Here is a 20,211-nt window from a genome sequence, read left to right on the forward strand (position 1 = left end):
AGTAAATAAAATATAAATCTTAAGACTTTCTTGAAAGTAAAAAAAAGAAAAAACAATTGGCTTCTTTAAATGCTTTGAAAAAAAAAAAATTCAAAAATCTAATAAAAAAAAAATAATAATAATAATAATAATAAAATATCATAACATTTGCAAAAAGGCAATTCAAACTAAATTTTCAATTCAATGATGAAAAATGGATCAATTAAAACCATAAATGCCTCATTTCAATTGAAAAAAATCGCTAAAACAAGAGAAAACAAGGTCGGCCATCTTTGTAGTCCCGCCATCTCTGTAGCCCGGCCATCTTTGTAGTCCCGCCATCTTTCTAGCCCGGCCATCTTTGTAGTCCGGCCGCTATTGCCTGCTGATGCATTTCATCCTGTTTCCGAAATAATAGTTCTGGTCGTGGGCGGCGTTTTCCTCCTGGTTTTGGCTGTAGCGGAAGTGGGCGTAGGCCTCTTCCGATTGGCCGCCGCTCCACGGCAGTTTGATCTTGGAGGCGTGGCCTATCACCACGTCGCTACAGGAGCCCACGTGGAGACGGCCCAAGCCGTCGATAAAAAACTCTGCCGCCGGAAAAAAATATTTCCTCCGTCAATCGATTCAAAAAGTTAGCCTCGTTAGCGAAAGTTTACAAAAAAACCACGACCAAAAACCTTTTCCTTACATGAATGTCGGGTTTCTGTCTTGCTAAACAAGCTGTAACTTTTGTTTTGCCGTCTATTTATAAGTTCCTTTTAGCTTAGTTAGCATAGGTTTCCTCTCCGCTATATGGCAATTTCACTTTACAGCCCTGTCTCAGAACGTATCAAATCCTGGTGCTTTGCTGTCATTGGATGGTTGAAAACAAGGTAGCTCTTTAAGCTAGCGCCTGATTAGTATCCGGTTTCTGTCTCTAACTTTTGTTTTGCCATCTAAGTTCCTTTTAGCATAGTTAGCATAGTTAGCATAGGTTTCTCTCTCCGCTATATGGCAATTTCACCTTACAGCCCTATCTCAGAGTATGTTAGATCTTGGGGCTTTGCTGTCATTGGATGGTCGAAAACAAGGTAACTCTTTAAGCTAGCACCTGATTAGCATCTGGTTTCTGTCTTGCTAAACAATCTGTAACTTTCATTGTTTTTGTCTATTTTTAATTTCCTTTTAGCATATTAGCACAATTAGCATAGTTAGCATAGCTTTCCTCTCCGCTATATGGCAATTTCACCTTACAGCCCTGTCTCAGAGTATGAGAGTAGTTAGATGATTGAAAACAAGGTAGCTCTTTAAGCTAGCACCTGATTAGCTTCTCGATTCTGTAAAAATTTTGCTCCCGTTTTTCTGTTTTTTTTCAACTTCCTTCGGCGGTCGGCAGCGCCACTTACCCAGATGCCCCCGACGCGCCAGGCGGGGGTTGAATCCCACCTCTCGAACTTTTTCCGTCCTGGCCATAAAAAAGTTGATGACGGCGTCGGCCACCACGCAATCGGCGAATCCCGGGAGCGGGTGATGGTAACCGCGGCGGACGTGGACGCAATCGCCGTCCTCGCCGCCGTCTTCGACTCGGATGGTGTGGCGAAACGTCGAAGTCCAACCGGTCACCTCTCGGACGGCGCCACCTACCTGCCATAGCGAAGACCCGTGACGACAATTTCACATGCTAGCTAGGTTGGGAATGGAAATTCATGGAGCGGGCCCGCAGAGGAGGGGCACGTGGGCAAGGTCCGCCTTCCTTGCCGGATTTAAGTCTGGCTATAAATGGTGGATGACCTGCCGGACGAGGGACGAGTGAGCGTGCGCCTTATAATACAGTGCGCCTTATATACGGATCAATATTAAGTAGCAAAGTCTCGATTTTTATTTACCGGCGTTTCATTGGCTAACCAATGTGTCAATTGAATCGATCACTATTGGCTAAAGTTATTCGGAGGTAAAGGGGGCGGATCCTTTTCATCATTTACAGGCTGGCATAGGCTGAAGCGGCAAAACAAAGCCTGCGATTGGCCAAAAAAGATGAATGCGTATAGCACATGGTTGACGGCATACAGAAAGCATTGTTTTACTATTCTGTATTTGTAAATATTTTACTCTCCTGGATTGACTACACTCACGGATATAAGAGGACCATGGTTGCTCATTATTATTGAACACAACGACTTCGGTGAGCTACTCCGGCTATATATTTTCCTTGTGTCTTGTTTCAGATTGAACTCGATGTTTCTGTGCTAAGCGATGCAGATAATGGATGGAATGGAGTGTCTATTTTTAAATTCAACTCAATTCCAAGTGTTTATTGTCATATGCACAGTAAAGTTGCGAGCGAAAAAGAAAAGAAAAACTAAGGAATGGTTGGCATTTCTTGAATCCCAAGACTTTAACCTTCCGAATGATATTTGAAACGATGCATATGAGTGACATGGTACAGACACCGCATCCGCACGTGTCTACGACACGTATTTGCTTCTTTGCAAGCTTTGGGAATGTTAAGGGGGGAATCAGTTGGACTGAACAATCTGACTGTTTTGTCGACGTTCCCATTGTATTGCCTTATCATCCGGTGCGTATTATGTATGTCAAAAATAGGACCAAAAACAATTTTTTGGGGGTGCGCCCTATAACCCGGTGCGCCTTATAGTGCGGAAAATACGGTACTTTTCAAAGACTTTCTTAGCTAATTTTCTTTTTTCCAGTAATATTAAAAGAAAAAATCCAGCGTTGATCAAAAGTACGTAAGCCTAAACCTAAGATTTAAACCCTTCTAAATCAAACCAAATATCAGTTCAAAACCCTGACTTGCAGCCCAAACCCCTTTTCAACCTGCAACCCTGGTTCTAAACCCATTTCAAAACGCTACGTTCAGTTTAGAACCTTAATATGGAGCTCAAACCTTAGTTATTAACACTAGCCCTAACCCTGTTTTAACTAATATACGGTCACAATCGGTCCTTAAGCCGTATACATGGTGGTATTATGTCAGTATTAGGCTTGTACAGTCCTCTCCTGTTCTCCTTACAAGCTTGAAATGTATTCCAAGTGTCTCCTGTCGTTATTTGCATCCATCTCATCAAATCCAGATCGGTTTTCCTCAGAACGCCCAGTATACGGTCACAATCGGTCCTTAAGCCATTTATGAACCAGTATTATGTCAGTTTTAGGCTTGTACAGTCCTCTCCTGTTCTCCCTGCACCCTCAAAATTAATTCCTGGTGTCTCATCCGCATCCATCTCATCAAACCCAGATCAGTTTCCGCCCAGAACGCCCAGCATACGGTCATAATTGGTCCTAAAGCCGTATATAAACCGGTTTTATGTCAGTATTAGGCTTGTACAGTCCTCTCCTGTTCTCTTTGCACCCTCAAAAGTTATTCCTGGTGTCTCCTGTCTTTATCCGCATCCATCTCATCAGATACAGACCAGTTTTCCCTAGAACCCCCAGCATACGGTCACAATCGGTCCTTAAGTTGTTTATGAAGTGGTATTATGTCAGTATTAGGCTTCTACAGTCCTGTCCTGCTCTCCTTGGACCCTCAAAATTCATTCCTGGTGTCTCCTGTCTTTATCTGCATCCATCTCATCAAATCCAGATCAGTTTTCGCCCAGAATACCCAGCATACGGTCAGAATCTGTAGGAACCAGTATTATGTCATTATTAGGCTTGTACAGTCCTCTCCTGTTCTCCTTGCACCCTCAAAATGCATCCCTGGTGTTCCTTCTACTTACTTTAGGTGTCTGTTCAACAATAGACTTAACAGCCAACAATGGTCCCTTCAAGCCCGATTTGAACCAGAACCCTAATCAATGTCGGAACTAGGATCTTACGGTCCACCCTCGCCCATTATTTATCGTCGGCGTCTCCCGTCTTTATCCGCATCCGTCTCACCAGATCCAGATCGGTCTTCTCCAGCACCTCCAGCATCTTCTCCAATCTGGTATCGTCCCGGAAGACGAAATCGTCGTCCACCCAGAGCAGGTATTCGGTGCTCACCTGAGACACGGCCAGATTGCGGCCGGCGAACCAACCCTGAGGACGGAAACCGGGCGCCGTCACGAACCCCGCCTACTTCCGAAGACGGCCACGCCCACCTTCCCGAAGGGCATGGTGTAGTGCTCCACGCGCGCTCCGGTGATCGGCCGAGGGTCCCGGTTGTCGTCGGCGACCACCACCGTCAGGTCGGGGTAGTATCGGCGGACGCTGGCGATCAGTTCCTTCAGTTTTTCGTAACGCAGGAAGGTTTTGGTCACCACCGTGACCAGAGCGCCGACGTTCCTGTCTGGGGAGGAAACCGGAAGATCGGCATCGGGCCGCTTTCAAAATAAAATCCCGGGAGACCGACCTTCGGGGTAGTCGTAGAGTCTGGGGACGACGGGATGTCCGATTTTGATGGTGAAGAGAGAGCGGTGCCCCCTGGTGGACAGTTCAACTGCGGGGACCAGAACCGAATACCGGTTTTTCACGTTGCCGGCGAGTCTTTGGACAACGGAGGCCGATCGCTATCGCATCGTCGGCCCGTGAGCGAGGCGTGGCCGCATCGACTTGCTTTTCTTCCTTTTATGCGGGCCACCGCAAAACCCAAGAACTCCGTCCGGTTTTAATGACACTGAACCGTATCGGACTTGAAAAACAGGAACTTCAGTCGTTCTTCCGTAAGGGAACGACAGCTACTTCTACCTGGACGAGCCTCCACTTGTTTTGCTACCTTCTAAACACTGTGACTTTAAATTCTGGCCGGCTTATCCTTTCCTGTTTCGTTGAAGAAAACAGCGAGCTGCTCTTTTCCACTCAATACAAAAAGGTCTGGAAACATGTGGGATGCCCTCGTAAATGTCCATCTAGGCTACCGAGCTGTTTTTTGTTTTTTTTTGTGTATCAAAAAAATAAAAATAAAAAAAATGCTCGGTAGCCTAGATAGTCAAATGATTTCCCGTATACAGTAATCCCTTGTTTATCGCGGTGAATGGGGACCCAAACCACCCGCGAAAAATGAAAATCCGTGACGTAGCGACGCCCCTTCAAAAATACTTAAAAAAAATAAAATAAAATTATAATTATTATTTTTGAAGTAGAGACGCCCCTTCAAAAATGCTTAAAAAAAAAAGATATATATATATATATATATATATATATATATATATATATATATCTCATCTCATCTCATTAGCCGTACCGCTTATCCTCATTAGGGTCGCAGGGGTGCTGGAGCCCATCCCAGCCATCTCCGGGCAGTGGTCAGGGGACACCCTGAACCGGTTGCCAGCCAATCGCAGGGCACACAGGGACAGACAATGCATTCGCTCATTCACACCTAGGGACAATTTGGACCGGCCAATTCACCTGAAATGCATGTTTTTGGAACGTGGGAGGAAACCGGAGTGCCCGGAGGAAACCCAGGCAAGCACGGGGAGAACATACAAACTCCGCACAGGAAGTCCGGAGCTGGATTTGAACCCACGACAGGAGGTTCCCATGACTTGAACTGTGCTGCACATGCGCTAACTACTGCCCCGCCGTGCTGCCCCTATATATATATATATATATATATATATATATATATATATATATATATATATATATATTATTATTATTTTTTTTTTTTAATTATTATTATTTTTAGACCCATGAAGCTCTGAACCCGCAAACGTGGAACCGGGAAGTAGAAAGGTCCCACTGTATATCATGTTTATAGTTTATACTGGCTGAATAAATACAGTGGAACCTGGGTTCTCGACCATCATCCGTTCCAGAACCCCGTTCGAAAACCGATTTGTTCCATCACCGAAATCATTTTTCCCATTAAAAATAATGTCAATCGTTTTAATCCGTTCCGACACCCTGAACGTTTACCTTGAATGTTTAACGTAATCATAAAGCTAACCCAGGCTAATCGTACGTTGGCATTAGCGTCATCTTCTGTACAAAAGATGACGTGAACGTGTCAAAATCAAAAAAGGATAAAGAAAAGAATTATGAATAGGATTTTTTACCTTTGTGGTGGTCAGCAGAAGGTGCTCGCACACCTCCTTGATATTTGGCTATTAATTCTTTCTCAAATGCAATAGTTGTACGCACTACTTTTCTTTTATTCACCTGTAGCAACTTTGCTGCTTGCACTGACTTTCTTCGGAGGCATAATAAGGGGCTAAAACACCCGCTCAGCATGGCACCCTAGCGTACTCACTCACGCATTACCGGAGTTCAAACTCCAATTTTTTGACCGAACGCAAAGCAAGAATTTCTCCAAATTTTTGCTCGGACTCCCATTTGTTCGAACTGAGAGGCGTTCGAAAACCCAGGTTCCACTGTACAATACAAAAAAAATACAATACAATTGTTCCCGGGCAGCACAGCGGCGCAGTGGTTAGCGCATGTGCGGCACAGTTCATGTCCTGCGTGGGTTCAAATCCAGCTCCAGACTTCCTGTGCGGAGTTTGTATGCTCTCCCCGTGCTTGCGTGGGTTTCCTCCGGGCACTCCGGTTTCCTCCCACGTTCCAAAAACATGCATTTCAGGTGAATTGGCCGGTCCAAATTGTCCCTAGGTGTGAATGAGCGAATGAGTTGTCTGTCCCTGTGTGCCCTGCGATTGGCTGGCAACCAGTTCAGGGTGTCCCCTGCCCACTGCCCGATGATTGCTGGGATGGGCTCCAGCACCCCCGCGACCCTACTGAGGATAAGCGGTGTAGCTAATGAAATAGCTAATTTCATTCTCGTTATTGTCATTATTATTTCTATTTTCTCAAATCTATAAAAAGGATGATGTTGATTAAAATTCAGATTCAAAAATATGTTTAATTCATTGTAAACGTTAAAAAACCACGACACGATCACTTGATAAAAGTCTCACCTCATCTCATCTCATCTCATTAGCCGTACCACTTATCCTCATTAGGGTCGCGGGGGGCTGGAGCCCATCCCAGCCATCTCCGGGCAGTGGGCAGAGGACACCCTGAACCGGTTGCCAGCCAATCGCAGGGCACACGGGGACAGACAACTCGCTCGCTCATTCACACCTAAGGAGATTTCAGTTAAGCCAATCAACCAGACACGCATGTTTTTGGAATGTGGGAGAACATACAAACTCCGCACAGGAAGTCCGGAGCTGGATTCGAACCCACGCAGGAGGTTCCCATGACATGAACTGTGCCGCACATGCGCTAACCACTGCGCCGCCGTGCTGCCCACTTGTTAAAAGTATCTTGTTAAAATGGATGTAAAATGAATTGGTTGATATTCTAAAATATATTTTTTGTCAACTGAAAAGAAAACAATTTGGTATGTCTCTAGCGCGCTGCTCACGATGTTGATAGCCAGCGGAGGTGCTAACCACACAGTGTAATAATAATAATTTTGTTTGATTGAAATTCCTGCTGAAATATGTGTATAGTTTTTGGTAAGTGTCCTGTAATGATGAGTCAGACAGTGCCACCTGCTGGTATGGGGTAGGGTCTGTTATGGCTTTTGACATGTGACCGGGAGGCGGGGTTTGTTGGCAGTCTACAGAGAGAGCTGCTAATGGTAAGACCCATCTTTTGGTTTTGCACAAAAGAAGTTCATTTGAAACATTATAACCACAGCGGACAAATCTCTCAACATGCACAGTCATGTGATTGATGTTGTCAAGCTGTTTGGATTTATTTTCGTTTTGTTTCTGTTTGACTAAAATGTTAATTCCCCTTGTAGAGATCAAAGAGATCAAAGCCAGCAGAAAAGCTAATGCTGTGACTCATTTCATCTGCAGGTAAATCAGTTTTATGCTCATTATTGTTCTTATTTCTATTTTCTCATATATATTAAAAAAGATGATGTTTAAAATTCAGACTAAAGAGAAATAGGTTGAATTCATTGTAAACGTTAAAAAAAAAACACTACGATGTAAAAATGTATTGTGATATTCTAAAATGTATTTTATGTCAATGGGAAAGAAAGCTCTTTGATAGGCTTTGTTGGGCAGTCTACAGAGAGAGCTTCTAAAGAGATCAAAGCCAGCAGAAAAGCTAATGCTGTGACTCATTTCATCTGCAGAACCTGTCATCAAAAAACCTCATCATCCAGTCCAGCGTGAATGCGGGTCTTTGGTGGGACAAGTAGACCGCGGTTACATATACAAAGAGCAAAACTGAAGGTTTGACACGACTTCATTCAATATTGACAACTCGTGTTTGCAGAAGGAGGACATTCCGAGGTCAATCGCTTTCTAATCCTCGGCCAGTGAGCAAGGCGTGGCGTACGACCCGGTTAGAACGTGCTAGCCAAAAACATTCGTGGATTGTTGCGGCTCTGACTTAGAAACCGACTTCCGTCGAGCCGCAATCACCATCGATCAGTTCCCCAAGGGAATGCTTGATGTTCCATCGATGGAGGCACGGCAAAAAACAGGAATAAATATCGGAAACCACAAATATTTGCGGTCGGCACGGTGGGGCAGTGGTTAGCGCGTGTGAGACACAGTTTTGAGGTCATGAGATCGAACCTCCTGTGTTGAGTTTGCATGTTCTCCCCGTGCTTGCCTGGGTTTCCTCCCACATTCTAAAAAACATGCATGTCGGGTGGAACCAAAATCTCCCTAGTTGTGAATGGAGAGTGAGTTGTCTGTCCCTGTGTGCCCTCTGAATGGCTGGCAACTGGTTCAGGGTGTCCCCTGCCCGAAGATAGCTGGTGTGGGCTCCAGCACCCCCGCGACCCCACTGAGGATAAGCGGTGCAGATCATGGACGGATGGTTTTGAGACGCTCGCCATTAAAGAGAAATGATATTCAGGGTTTCAGCGGAGATTTCGTCTCGTAGCATACCTAGCTAGCTGGGATGGGCTCCAGCACCCCCCGTGACCCTACTGAGGACAAGCCGTGCAGATCATGGATGGATGGATGGATGAAATCAAGGCTTGTATCCAAAGCCCGTGTTTGAATATTCTCTTTGAGGCTAATGGTGGCAAATTAGGCTCATTTCAACAGCGCTCGTCAACAGGGGGCGCCGGTACCTCCGTGGTCATGAGAAGAAGATATCTGGCTACTTCTCAACCCTTTGATTTTACGAGTACACGTTCCTCTCGAAGAGAAACGGAGATGTGTTTTTCTTTGAGGGTGCGAACGAGGTCCAAAGTCCTGGGATGGCTTTTGCCACAGAGCCGCCCGAGGGACGATGCCCTCCTCGGGCTGATGATTAACTTTTTACAAGGAGGGCCATCTTAGCTAGCCGGCGAGCTATAAAATCTTGTTGCAGGGTTCCTAGACCTTTTTCACGGACGAATTCAAGCACTTTTTAGACACTCTTAAGACCAATCGATCAAGTTTTCCAGGACCTTCAAAGGAGAGTTTTTTAGTTGGCTTTGATGACAATAATAAAGTGGCTATCTAGGATCTTTTGGTGCTGCTCTAAACTGACATGAATTCTGCCATTCTGTCGTGATTACTGATACAGGACATCTGAGTAGGCTCCTCAGACGCTGATTGGCTGTTGAACTCCTTTCAAACCTGCTACCGGTTGTCACACCGTCTGCAAACCTCAGTTATACTAGGCAAGCTTTTTGACTCTGACTCCCGCCCGTTTTTGCTCCTGTCTGTTTCCAGGCTTTTTGACTCGTTTTGGCTCCTGACCTCGTATACTCTGTTTTGCCTGGTTTTCGACTCGCTTTGGCCCACGACCTTGTCTACTCCCGACTCCTGGCTTCTGACTCGTTTCTGGCTCCTCACCACGCCTTTGCTCCCCTACCCTGGCTACTGACCTGTTTTTCTGCTGCTGGTTGTCAGACCGTCTGCAGACCTCAGTTACACTAGGCAAGCTTTTTGACTCTGACTCCAGTCTGTTTTTGCTCCTGTCTGTTTCCTGGCTTTTTGACTCGTTTTGGCTCCTGGCCACGTATACTCTGTTTTCTCCGATTTTTGACTCGTCTACTCTCGTCTCCTGGCTTTTCGACTCGCTTCTGGCTCCTGACCACACTTTTGCTCCCCTACCCCGGCTACTGACCCGTTTTTCCGTCCCCGATGCCACCCTCGCTCCTCACAGAAGTCCCACCTCTGCATTCAGAACAAACGGCTCTCCGCGACCACCGTGCTCCAGATCGTGTGTACCCTCCTTTCCCACATGTTTCCAGGCCTTTCCAATAAAACTCTGCGGAACGTTACGCTACTGGGTCCTGTCTCCGTTCTGCTTTCCGACACATTCCGCCTCATCACTGTACACGCAGCTTTAATACGTCAAACTTGTTTACAAAGACAGAAAGGGATTTAAAGGGGCTGAGCTCTTTTTAAACCCCCGTCTTCCTGTCATCCATTGTCAGTCTGTCGGCAGACCCCGCCCCCACGCTAGGCAAGCTTTTGTGACTCCTGATTCTACCCTGCCCTGACTGCCGCAATTTGTCGGGATCCCCCGATAAAGGATCGGATGGGACAGTAGGGGGCAGTAACGCTTGCCCGTCCCAACCCCGCAAATTCCCAAATAGGAGAGGTGAAAGGTACCGACCGGTGTCTGCGGTCCTGGGGTGGAAGACAGTGTTGGTGTAAGTGAGCAATTGGAGTTGCCGGTTCAACGCCGGCAGAGAAGAACCGGAGAGGCTCATCCGCGACGTGGCTTCCCCGCTTCGCCGCACGCCCTCTACGGTGGCCGCCACGTCCAAAATACCCAAGGAGACGCTCAGTTGGACCTCCGACTGAAAACGGGGAAAGGTCTCAGCCCAAACTTTTGCATTTATGCTCAATTTTTGTCGACGTAAAAAACGAGCGCCAAAACGCTCTCGTTTGAGAATATCGTGCGGCTTCCGACAGCAGGGAGGGAGAGAAACACGGACCGTCCAGGCATCGTGGTTAGAGTGCCAGGCGTCCTTTTACAGAATGTCAAATGACCTCGCTGGAGACCGTTGTGTATATGTGCACGTATAACATGTACTTTGAGGTTTCATTCGTGCCACAATTCGGCTAACGTGTCGTTTGACGACGATATCCTTTGTTTGCGTGTCGTTGCCGTCTGAATATGTCAAATGTCAGTGAACACATTCGTGTCACCTGTTGTGTTTAGCATGTACATCATGTATTGGGAGCTTCACACGGGCCATGTGTATATGTCAAATGTCGTTGCTCACGTCCGTGTTACCTGTTGTGTTTTGCATGTACATCATGTATCCGGAGCTTTACACAAGTCGTGTGCATATGTCAAGTGTCGTTGGACACGTCCGTGTTACCTGTTGTGTTATGCTTGTACATCATGTATCAGGAGCTTTACACGAGCGCCGAAATTCCGTCAATTCCATCAATTTGTCACGCAGCATCGTCGTTGTATACGTTAAAGGATTTTATACATTTGACTATAAAGGATATTATACGATTGACTACAGAGTACATGTACTCAGTTTGATGCAGTAGAGATATTCACTGACTGTTTTTAGTCAAGGTACTTTAGGAGGTTAGGCGGTGTGGAACGCATCAGACGTATTTCTGATAACAGAATTCCTGTGAGTGCTGACGGGAGAAGGCCAGACGCAGAAGGACAGACGTCGGGGCGCCGCTGCTATGCGAAGATTGCGGAGCCTAATAAGAGAAAGCTAACGTTAACTAGAGTATTCGAATTCTGCCAATGTGTCTTTTGATCATGTCACGCGGTGTCCGTCGGTGTTGCGTGTCGTCGCTGTGCGCATATGTCCAGTGTCAGTAATTCTGTCCATGTCGGCAGCCGTTGTATATGTGCCCGGGTGACGTGACGTGGAATTCTATTGTCAGCCAAAGAGACTTTGGACTTCTGAGCTTTAATTCGTTTCGGTCTTCCCGTCCTATTTCCTGTTCAGTTCAAGTCCCTTTTTGGTGGCTCGTTTTGTCCCGGATCCAACCAAATGCTACGCTAACGATGCACATATACAACGGCAGCTGACTTGGTATCATACGGACGACGCCGAGCAACTTACCGTCCGATTGGATGACGCGTCTTCAACGAGAGACAAACCTACAAAAAGACACAATGAAAACAAAAGAATGATATGAAGCTGCAACAACTCATCGTGATATCGGTTCTTGATGTTTTCTATCCGCATCGTTTTCCCTTCACCTCATTTCTTTTCCTTCTTTTTTAGGCCTTTTTCTCCCTTTTTTAGCTTTATTTTTTCAAATGTTTTCTACCTTTTCCTTTTTGTTTCTTGTTTTTCTCCTTTCTCTCCCTTTGTTTTACTTTTTTTTTTTTTTTTTTTTTTTGGAAGTCGTGGAAGGCAACATTTCCTAAAATCTTCCTAGGGTCTGAGCAATAGAATAGAATAGAATGGAATATACCTTTATTGTCATGTTAAAAAAATGGGTTAACGTATTGTGATAACGAAATTGGGCGTGGCACTCCAGTTTCACACATTCTGCCGGCTTTCTGGCACTTGTTGGCTTTTCAATGTCATGAATTAACATACCAACTATTTTTTGTTTCTTTTTAGTTTTTTTCTTGCCTTTTTCTTCTTGAGTTTTCAAGTTTCCTTTTTTCTTTTATTTGTTATTTCATTTTGTCCTTTTTCTTTTTTGTTTCCTTTTCCTTTTTTTTCCTTTTAAGTCATTGTATGCATACGTTTACACATGAATTGGTGATATACAGACGGAAGCATCAGGCGGTACGGCGGCGCAGTTCTGAGGTCATGTGATCGAACCTTCTTTTGCAAAGTGTGCGTGTTCTCCCCGTGCCTGCGTTGTTTTTTTCTGGCCACTTTGGTTTCCTCCCACATTCCATAAATATGCATGTCATGTTGATTGGCTTAACCGAAATCTCCCGAGGTGTGAATGAGCGAGTGAGTTGTCTGTCCCTGCGTGCCCTCTGATTGGCTGGCAACCGGTTCAGGGTGTCCCCTGCCCAACGCCCGAAGACAGCTGAGATGGGCTCCAGCTCCCCCGCGACCCTACTGAGGATTAGCGCTGCAGATCATGGATGGATGGATGGAAGCGACAAAAACAATCCGGAGAGCCGACACGCTTCTCTAAAACTTCCACGACAACATTGACGTAGTCACGAAGGTAAATTGGGTCCCGTAGTTGCGTGGTCTAACTGTGCAGGCCATAATTCAAGTACATTTTTAATGTATTAGTGATAAAGAGTACTACAATATTTCTATTTTTTTCAAAATCAAACCGCTCTGTGGTTACCGGGTAGGACGATGGTGCCCAGGGGTCGGACGGCCACGCCCTGAGAAGGAAAGCGAAGGGGACTATTGGCTTGGTTCACGATCAGGACGTCCGCGGGACTGGAAGACCTAAAACACACAAAAACATTGCCAGTAGGTGTAGGAGAAAACGCAGGTTCGATAATCGATGAAGTCTTCTCTTACGTGTTTCAACAAATGCACGGAGGCTTGCCGTGAGGGGGAGTTCTTTATTTCGTCATCCCAAAGAACTCAGAGAACTTTTAGACATAACAACGCTTTTATAGCTTCAATTTGAGTACAACCCAAGAGGCGGCCCAGTCCTCACGTCCCGACAAGGAAGATGCTGTCGTACCCTTATGAGGACATGTCGTTGGCCTCAGTTTGCTCAGAGAGTCCTCGAAGGTCCCAAGGACCTTCTCGAAATGATGTCAACATTCTCTCACAACTGTTAGCAAGTCTTTCTACATTTCTAAATGTATGCAAATCTATTCTACAAATGCAAGTCTATTTTCCACAACATAGGGGGCGACGATGAGGAGTCGTCCCCAAAAACGGATACCGGCTGTTGGAATGATATACATATAGTTATCCTATAGTTGACATGAATATGTTATATGTGTTCTCAGCCCTTTTTGAAGAGTTTTCAGCCCGTAAGCTGTTCTTCAAGGCCGTGAGTTGTTTTTTGTACTGTCTGTCCCTTTATCTCACATAGCAATGGGTGCAAGTTGCCCTGGAATAATCTGTGTCATAGTTTTCCTTTGATGCATGCAATAACTCAAGTTGTTTTTCACCGAGAGCCTCGAAAGAAGAAACCAGCCGTGATCATCGGGCGGAAAGCAAGGCGTGCGAAAGAAGATTAATTAACTCTGCGTAGCAACAGTTAGATAGAACCCCTCCCTTTAGAGAAGTTGAGACTTCTGTACGACAGGGCCGACCCTAATAAACGAGAGCGGAGATCCTTCAGAGTGATTTGGGAGATTGGTGGCTCTACAATCTCCGGTCGCTCTCCTTGCAAGATAAGTCAAATAACCGATTCTCTTTGTCTTTTTTATTTCAGAGCCTTTTATCATAAATGTTGGGGACTTGAACCTAACACCGGCAGGGTGGTAATTCAAGTCACATCACATGAGATCTTTCGGGTCCACTGATACGGATGCAGGATATTCTAATAGACTCTGGTTGTGTCAGGACCAGGACAGGAAGCAGAACCCACTCGCGTAACGTTACTCGTGGTTTGCCGGGGAGAAGAGAAAGGAGCGCACACTCGATCCGGGGATCGTCGGTCGCGAGGGGTAGATCGATGGGAACGAGGCGGTGGTCAAAATCAAACCGATGGGGGCGAGAACAAAACGGGAGCAAAAACACAGAAAAAAACGGAGATTTTCAGAGCTTAAAATGTCACAAGAGTTTTGCAGACGCTTCGACAAAAAAGGACTCACAGGACAGCGTTTAAGTAGTGATAGGGAGCAATCTGTCAACGCGTTTCAGCTGGTTTCCATGGGCGGGGCCAATTGGGCGCCGTGGCAAAAAAAGTCGACAATGTTGAAAATTGTTGATTTCTGGGTTTTTTTCTGTCTCCTTTTCCATTTTTATAGTTTTTACTTTCCTTCTCCATTTTTTGCCCTCCTTTTTGCTTGCTTTTGCGTTTTCCTTTTTTCCCCTTTACTTTCTTTCCTTCTTTTTCTGTGTTCCCCCTTTTTCCTTTTATCTTTTTCTTTATCTTCTTTTCTACCTGTTGTTTCCTTCTTTTTTCTTGCTTTTCTCCTTTCTCTCCCTTTATTTTACATTTTCTTTTATTTTACTTCTTTATTGTCTTTGTTTTTTTCACTTTTCCCCAAATTGTTGATTTCCGTATTTTTCCTGTCTTTTTTCCATTGTTGTTTTTGTAGTTTTTACTTACCTTTTCCATTTTCTTTTTTGCCCTTCTTTTTGCTGGCTTTTTCTGTTTTCCTTTTTTTCCCCTTTTCTTTCTTTCTTTTTCTATCTTCCCCTTTTTCTTTTTCCCCTTTTCCTTCATTTGCCTCCTTTCTTGACCTCCTTTTTCACGTTTTCTCTGTTGTTTGTTTCCTTCTTTTTTTCTTTGTTTTTGTCTTTTTTATATTTATTTTCTTATGATGTTCTATCCTCCCCCCGTATTCCTTTCACCTCATTTTTTTCCCTTTTTTAACTTTTTTTTCCTTCTTTTTCTCTCTTTTCTCCTTTCTCTCCCTTTATTTCCCATTTTCTTTTCTTTTCCTCCTTTATTTTCTTCACCTGATTTTGGCGGCGTGGTATTGTTGGGCCCGCCTCTTTTTGATTGTTTGGGGGTGGGCGTGGCCTTGTAGGAAGCTGTCGTCCAATTGGTGGACCCGGGGGGGCGGGAAGAGGAAATGGGAAAAGGGAAGGGCGGAGTTTCCCTCTTCCGCCCGACAGGAACAGGAAGGTCCCGAAAGATGCCTGCAGAGAAATGCGGCGACTGTTACCGTGGCGACGAGATTCAAAAAGGAACAATATTGTCTTTAACGTCGCTTTTTGTCATTCTTTGTTTTTCCATCTTCTTTTTTTAACGATGTTTCTTTCTTTTCATTTTTTCTTCTTTCTTTTCCATCTAGTTCTCTATTTCCTTTACTTTTTCTTATTTTTCATCCGTTTTTTGTTTTTGTTCCTTTACTTTTCTTTCTTGCTCATTTTTTGTTTCTTTTATTCTTTCTCCTCCACCTGTTTTTCCATTTTCTTTACTTTTTTTTTTTTTTTTTGCTTTTTACCCTTTTCTTCATTTCTCCTTAATTTTTTTCTAGCTTTTTATCCTTTTTTCCTTCTCTGTATTGTCTTTTATCTTGCATTATTCTTTGCTATCTTTTTCTCTTTCTTTATTGTCATTTTCCTTTTTTTACCTCTTTCTTTTCATTCAATTTATACTTTTTAGACTTTCGTTTTTCTTTCTTTTGTCTTTCTTGTGTTCATTTTTCTTCATTTTTCTTAATTTCTTCTTGTTTTTATTCTTTTATTCTTTTTTCCAATTTTCTTTTTTTGCTTCTTATTTTTCATTTTTCTATTTACTTTACTTTTTTATTCTATTTTTTCTTGCTTTCTACCCTTTTCTTCATTTCTCCTTACTTTTAATGCTAGCTTTTTATCCTTTTTCCTTTTCTGTATTTGTCTTTTATCGTGCTTTATTCTTTGTTATTTTTTCTCTTTCTTTTTTGTCATTTTCCTTTCTTTACCTCTTTCTTTTCGTTCAAATTAAATTTTTTCTTTCGATTTTCTTTCTTTTGTTCATTTTGTTTTCCTTTTTCCTAATTCTTCTTGTTTTTCTTCTTTTCTTCTTTTTTTCCCTATTTTCCCTTTTCTTTGCTTCTTCTTTTTCCCTTTTCTTTCCATCTTTTCTTTTTTTTTCTCTTTTTTCTTAGTTTACTTCTATCTTCTTGTTAAAATGAAGTTGAGTTTTATTCTAAAACTGACCGTGCAACGTCTTCCTTCAGCTGAAAGGGAATGTGGCTATACTCCTGAAAATTGTCCGTGATCCTGTCTAGGAGGGTGTTCTCCATATCCTCTCTGGAGCGTAGGTCGACACGTGATTGGCCGGTCGGCCACGGGCGCCTATTTAAGAAGGTGACCAGCAGGAGGCAGACGATCACGAGCGCCGCCGTCCACTTGCGATGCAGGCAGCGCATCTGGAAATAAAAAAACAGTCTTTTTTTTCCCTTTTTTTCCTCACTCCCCCCTTTTCTTTCCCCTTTATCATTTTTACACTTTTTTTCCCTTCTTTGTTTTATTTTCATTTTTCTTTCCCTTGTTCTTCTCCCCCCTTTCTCATCGTTTTCTTTTGCCGTTTTTTCTTCTTCTTTTCTCTATTTCGATATCTGTTGGTCTTTCTTATTACTTGAATATTTCCTTTTTCTCCCGTTTGTCCTTTTTACATATTTCTCTTCTTTTGTCTTTCCTTCCCCTCTTTTCTACCCTTCTTAGTCCTTCTCTTTTTCCTATTTTCCATTTTTTTTTCTCTTCCTTTTTTTTAAACATTTTTTTGCTCTTTTTTTCTCTTTTCTCTATTTCGTGATCAGTTGTGTTTTCTTTTTTCTTGATTATTTCCCCTTTCGTCCTTTTTACATATTTATCTTCTTTTATCTTTATCCCCCCCCTTTTCTCCCCTTCTTATTCCTTCTCACTTTCCCATTTTCTCTTTTCTCTTCTTTCTTCTTCCTTTTTTTTGGTCTTTTTTTCTGATTTTTTTTTCATTTCTGTTTCCATTTTTTGACCTTTTTTTTTCTTATTTCACCTTTTTTTCTCCTTTTAATTTTTCTTCTTTTACTACAATTGTTTTAGATATATTTTGAAACAAGACAAATGGGAAAGAGGAAGTGGTGAGATTGGAACATAACTTGCTTTCCCCCCTAGTTTTTCCCCATTATTCTGTGATCTGTTTCCCCTCCCCTCCCTAGATTTCTCTTTTTTTCCATTTTTGTTTCTTCTTCTATTTTTTTTAAACTTTTTTTCAAATGTTTTTTTTTACTTTTTCCTTTTTTTTTTCTCGCTTTTCTCCTTTCCCTTTATTTCACATGTCCTTTTATTTTCCTTCTTTAAATTCTTTTGTTTTTTTTTCACTTTTCTCAAATTGTTAAATTCAGTATTTTTCCTGTCCCATTTTCTATTTTTGTTTTTGTAGTTTTTTTCCCGTTTTTCTGTGTTCTACCCCCCCCCTCCTAGATTTTTCATTTTTTTCTCCATTTTTGTTTCTTCTAATTTTTTTTTCTTTTTAAATTTTTTTTCTTCTTTTCCTCATCCCCTCCGAGTATAGGGCCCCTGCCCACTCCAGCTAGTTTTCCCGGCCCTGCTGTAAAAGTATAGTGCACACGATCAATACCGCTGTTATGGCGAAGCTAGCTATTCGAAAGAGAGAGAGAGAGAGAGAGAGAGAGAGAGAGAGAGAGAGAGAGAGAGAGAGAGAGAGAGAGAGAGAGAGAGAGAGAGAGAGAGAGAGAGAGAGAGAGAGAGAGAGAGAGAGAGAGAGAGAGAGAGAGAGAGAGAGAGAGTAAGACAAATAAAGAGAGAGAGAGAAAGTGAGTGAATAAGACAAGTAAAGATAGTGAGAGAGAGAGAGAGAGAGAGAGAGAGAGAGAGAGAGAGAGAGAGAGAGTAAGACAAATAAAGAGAGAGAGAGAAAGTGAGTGAATAAGACAAGTAAAGATAGTGAGAGAGAGAGAGAGAGAGAGAGAGAGAGAGAGTAAGACAAATAAAGAGAGAGAGAGAAAGTGAGTGAATAAGACAAGTAAAGATTGTGAGAGAGAGAGAGAGAGAGAGAGTATCAAAGGGCAACTGGTTTTTCTCTTGCGCTTCTCCGCGGTTGCTCTCTCGCGGGCAGGATTCCAAGCTCTCGGCGTGGCCCGCGGGCCGCCTTCTCGACATGAAAACCCCTTTGAAATTCCAAACACGCGAGACAGAAAGACGAGAAAAGAAGAATCTCGCGATGTCTTTCGGATTCTCTTACCTGTGTTTTTGTTTTCTACTTCTCGCAATAAGTCGCTGCGGCTTCGCTTTGGATCGGGAGCGCGCGCGTGGGCGCGCACAGGCATGTGCGTGCTTGCGCGGGCGGGCGCGCGCCCGATCCAAGGTGCGCCCGTCGAGGCGTGCGTGGCGTGGGCGGGGCCGGATCACCTCCATAGCGAGGCGATGACGTCATAAGGAAGTCGAACTCAAAAGATGTCGTTTCCCCCAGGAAATCTCAATGAGCTCGACTTCAGCGAAGCACAGGAAACTCAATAGAAGAGAGGTGAGAAAACTGTGGCTTACGGGCCACGTGGGGATCCCTCGGGCTATTCCACGCGGTCCGTCAAATGATAATATACAATCCATCGAATACTCCTGCATTTACAAATACTACCACAGAAAAACTGCAAAATGACTTTAGATTGAAGCTTTTTATTTTATTTTGAAAAGAAAAACATTTCTATAGACGTACTACAACCACTACTAGAGTAATAGAACAACAGAAATACGACAAAATACCACTCCAGTAAAATCAAAAGTCAAATCATGAAGAGAGTACCCAGAAAATACTACAAAAGAACAAAAGAAAAAAATGGAAATACTTTGAAAAAAAAACAAAAAACTTAAGGATCAGGACCCAAACGCGTGACGTTTCTCACACAAGCTTTTGATTTGACGGGAAATGGGGAGTCTTGCACGTTAGGCAAGATCGATACCGATCGCCCGAGCTGATATCAGACCGGTGGGGTCGATACGGGACGGGACGGGACGGACAGGATAGATAACGAAACAGGATATCGAAGATAAACGGGAAAAAATAAGACAGGAGCGAAAACTGGAGAAAACAATAAACGGGACAGAAATAGACAGGAACAAAACTGGAAACTGAAATGAACAGGACAATATGAACAGGAGAAAAACAATAAACGGGACACAAATAAGACAGGAGCGAAAACAGGAGAAAACAATAAACGGGACAAAAATAGACAGGAACGAAACTGGAAACTGAAATGAACAGGACAATATGAACAGGAGAAAAACAATAAACAGGACAAAAATAGACAGGAACCAAACTGGAAACTGAATTGAACAGGACAATATAAACAGGAGAAAACAATAAACGGGACAAAAATAGACAGGAACAAAACTGGAAACTGAAATGAACAGGACAATATAAACAGGAGAAAACAATAAACGGGACAAAAATAGACAGGAACAAAACTGGAAACTGAAATGAACAGGACAATATAAACAGGAGAAAACAATAAACGGGACAAAAATAGACAGGAACAAAACTGGAAACTGAAATGAACAGGACAATATAAACAGGAGAAAACAATAAACGGGACAAAAATAGACAGGAACAAAACTGGAAACTGAAATGAACAGGACAATATAAACAGGAGAAAACAATAAACGGGACAAAAATAGACAGGAACCAAACTGGAAACTGAATTGAACAGGACAATATAAACAGGAGAAAACAATAAACGGGACAAAAATAGACAGGAACCAAACTGGAAACTGAATTGAACAGGACAATATAAACAGGAGAAAACAATAAACGGGGACTAAATAGACAGGAACGAAACTGGAAACTGAAATGAACAGGACAATACAAACAGGAACCATACTGGACAGGAAACACAGGCAGGAAACCAGACAGAGTCAAAACC

The 20,211-nt window shown here is 43.3% G+C and overlaps 2 protein-coding genes across 2 annotated transcripts in view; one reads left to right on the forward strand and one right to left on the reverse strand.

The window, feature by feature from the left end:
• Positions 1–20,211, forward strand: part of LOC148368257 (uncharacterized) — a 541,253-nt gene that overhangs the window by 301,164 nt on the left and 219,878 nt on the right. The gene's annotated exons all lie outside the window — the stretch shown is intronic.
• LOC148368266 (beta-1,4 N-acetylgalactosaminyltransferase 1-like) lies at positions 110–18,653 on the reverse strand. Its single transcript, XM_088330217.1, has 11 exons — positions 18,537–18,653; positions 16,511–16,722; positions 15,323–15,505; positions 13,071–13,177; positions 11,864–11,901; positions 10,432–10,618; positions 4,313–4,399; positions 4,062–4,249; positions 3,859–3,999; positions 1,365–1,602; positions 110–566 (listed from the first exon to the last, which is right to left on the reverse strand). Exons 2-11 carry the CDS (start codon positions 16,720–16,722, stop codon positions 355–357), a joined length of 1,593 nt encoding a protein of 530 aa, XP_088186343.1. The 5' UTR covers positions 18,537–18,653; the 3' UTR covers positions 110–354.

The sequence above is a fragment of the Urocampus carinirostris genome, chromosome 3 (assembly GCF_059441175.1).
Source record: "Urocampus carinirostris isolate Australia breed hairy pipefish chromosome 3, RoL_Ucar_1.0, whole genome shotgun sequence".
Classification (NCBI taxonomy): Eukaryota; Metazoa; Chordata; class Actinopteri; order Syngnathiformes; family Syngnathidae; genus Urocampus; species Urocampus carinirostris.